Here is a 2,388-nt window from a genome sequence, read left to right as displayed (position 1 = left end):
GTGTGAGTGACAGGGGTACAATGAAGGAGCAATGTACAGTGTGAGAGACAGGGGTACAATGAAGGAGCAATGTACAGTGTGAGAGATGGGGTACAATGAAGGAGCAGTGTACAGTGTGAGTGATGGAATACAATGAAGGAGCAGTGTACAGTGTGAGTGATGGAATACAATGAGGGAGTAGTGTACGGTGTGAGAGACAAGGGTACAATGAAGGAGCAGTGTACAGTGTCTGTGACAGAGGTACAATGAAGGAGTACTGAGGGAATCATGTTAATGCTAATTGTCTGATATTCAATGATTCATCCGGAATTACTTAACTCCATGTTTATTTAAAACAGTAAATCCAATTATAAGTTATGAAACGACATGACAGTAACCAGCTGGTTTCTATATTGCAGCTTTAGCAAATCAAAACTAACTGGCAAGCAGCAGCACAGACTTGTCTACATATAAAACACATGGAGTCATTAAAGATTAACTCTCTTAAAGGACTACAGTAAGAAGAAAGCCTATGGGTCTGTGTGTAATTTATGGATAATTTACTGATGCAGCCAGATCTGTGATGATGAAATTTTCTGAGTGTGCTGTTGATTACCACATTCATCACTGATATTATCAGTTATTCTTGTTTGTGTTGGCAGTGTTGATGTTATTCCCAAATGTGCTTATCCTGATGCACTGCAGCTAGGATTTGTTCCAGATTAGCTTTGACTAGTCTCATTTTTCAGGCTGTTTTGAGTGGCTCACATCTGCTTAGCATTTATTGTTTTACTCCTTTTGAAGCTTCCAGCTGTGCAAGTGGATTCTTCAAATCCTACAGAAGTTTTAACCTTTTGCTGAGGCAGTATATTTTCTGCTTTAAACCTGATCTAATAACTGTCCAGCCTTGTCAACTTCTTTTGTCTTTTTGTTTTCTTTACATCTTACACCTCTTCCATGTGCTGCTTCAGTATGTTTGATTGCCTCTACGTCTTACCTGCCTTCCTTCCCAACAATATCATTGCATGACATTTATTTCTGTCTCATGAGCGATCAGCAGCTCCTTTATATATCTTCAGGGCGTTTGGAGAGCTGTCCTCTTCTCTGGTAATGCTTTCAGTTTAAACCGATGTTTGTGTAACTGCTCCTGCTGAGCCTGACCTGTTTTATGTGCAAATTGTTCTCGAGCTTCCTGTAAACCTGCAATGTTTTCATTGGATTAGTGATACAGAGCTCTTCCTATATTTCTCTTTGAGACCTTCTCTGTATACCTCCTAAAGATGTCATCTTGAAGTTGATATTCTCAAGTTTAGATTTATGCTATGCTTGTTGCATAGCCTTTTCCTCTTCAACTTAACTTTTCTCTCTGCAACAGGAAACTGTGATTTTAGTTCCACTAATTCAGGAGGAAGTGAAGTATTCAATTTTTCTTTATATTCAATTCTGCAAGTGTTTCTTGAAAAGACTGCTGTGTTTTGGTTCTGTAGTTGATGTCTTACAAAGTTCATGGACTGTGATTAATACAAAATTGCAGCATGCTGATACTGACAGTCCAGCAACATCTGGAACTTCCAGGTGGTTGACTGTATTTGGACACTATTGACCTTGCATATGGAATTTAACGAACCATTATAGGTTTAAAGTTTTACCTTCATAGGTTTCATCATGGCTTCCCATGCCTGTGGCCACATGGTTTCTTGCAATTCTCAGGGATAGTATATTGGTACTTGTCCCTGTGTCAGCTTTCATCAATAACAAAGAGTCCCCCATTTTCTGAGGACAGACAATTGGAAATTTTGTCAACACTTTGGACAAGTGATGACATGGACGTCTTCCATGAGATTAACATTGTTTACTCCTCTTTTACTCACTGTATACATTGTCAGATTCTGGTTTGTTGATCACAGGTTGTGTACATGTTTCTGACAGGACACTAGATTATCTTTATGCCAGCTTGAATAGACTGCTTGTGCACAGTATATTTGGGGTGGTGTTTCAGCCTTTACTCTAGTGCACTCCCTCTGCCAATGACCTTTTCCACTACATCTTACAAAATTAATTGAAAGCTGAGTATTTTCTTGATTGATGCAGAAGGTCATAACTTCCTCATGCCTTGGTATGATTGCTTATTCTAGTGATTGTGTCAATTGTCACATTGGTACTAAAGATCTGCAAATGTTGTCACCTTGCAACGACCCCTTTATTCTTATGTTCTAACTCTAAGTAGCTCTTGAATGATATAAGTCTTCAGTTTGTCAAAAAAATTCTTTCTGGAGAACTGCCAAGAGGCGGATGTGACAAGCATGTTCAGCAATTCTGTTTGAGAGAGATAGTAGGAACTGCAGATGCTGGAAAACACAAGACAAAAAGGTGCAGACCTGGAGGAACACAGCAGGCGAAGCAGCATCA

The 2,388-nt window shown here is 39.3% G+C and overlaps 2 protein-coding genes across 8 annotated transcripts in view; both read left to right on the top strand.

The window, feature by feature from the left end:
• Positions 1-2,388, top strand: part of oxtra (oxytocin receptor a) — a 460,437-nt gene that overhangs the window by 234,255 nt on the left and 223,794 nt on the right. The window lies entirely within an intron of this gene.
• Positions 1-2,388, top strand: part of LOC109916383 (protein SSUH2 homolog) — a 49,209-nt gene that overhangs the window by 1,680 nt on the left and 45,141 nt on the right. For 2 of the 7 annotated variants that reach the window (XM_048606332.1, XM_048606331.1), the window contains exon 3: positions 399-496. The exons of 4 other annotated variants lie outside the window; for them this stretch is intronic. Coding sequence is in view for 1 of the 3 variants with exons in the window: in XM_048606329.1 (XP_048462286.1) it covers positions 512-515 (4 nt within the window). In the remaining 2 variants the exon portion in view is untranslated. Of the gene's footprint in view, positions 1-398; positions 516-2,388 lie in introns of all 7 variants that reach the window. One more of the 7 variants, XM_048606329.1, reaches the window with a different exon arrangement.

This window comes from Rhincodon typus, chromosome 16, assembly GCF_021869965.1.
Source record: "Rhincodon typus isolate 14 chromosome 16, sRhiTyp1.1, whole genome shotgun sequence".
Classification (NCBI taxonomy): domain Eukaryota; kingdom Metazoa; phylum Chordata; class Chondrichthyes; order Orectolobiformes; family Rhincodontidae; genus Rhincodon; species Rhincodon typus.
Note: the sequence above shows the minus strand (reverse complement) of the source record. Positions and strands in the feature narration are given on the sequence as shown.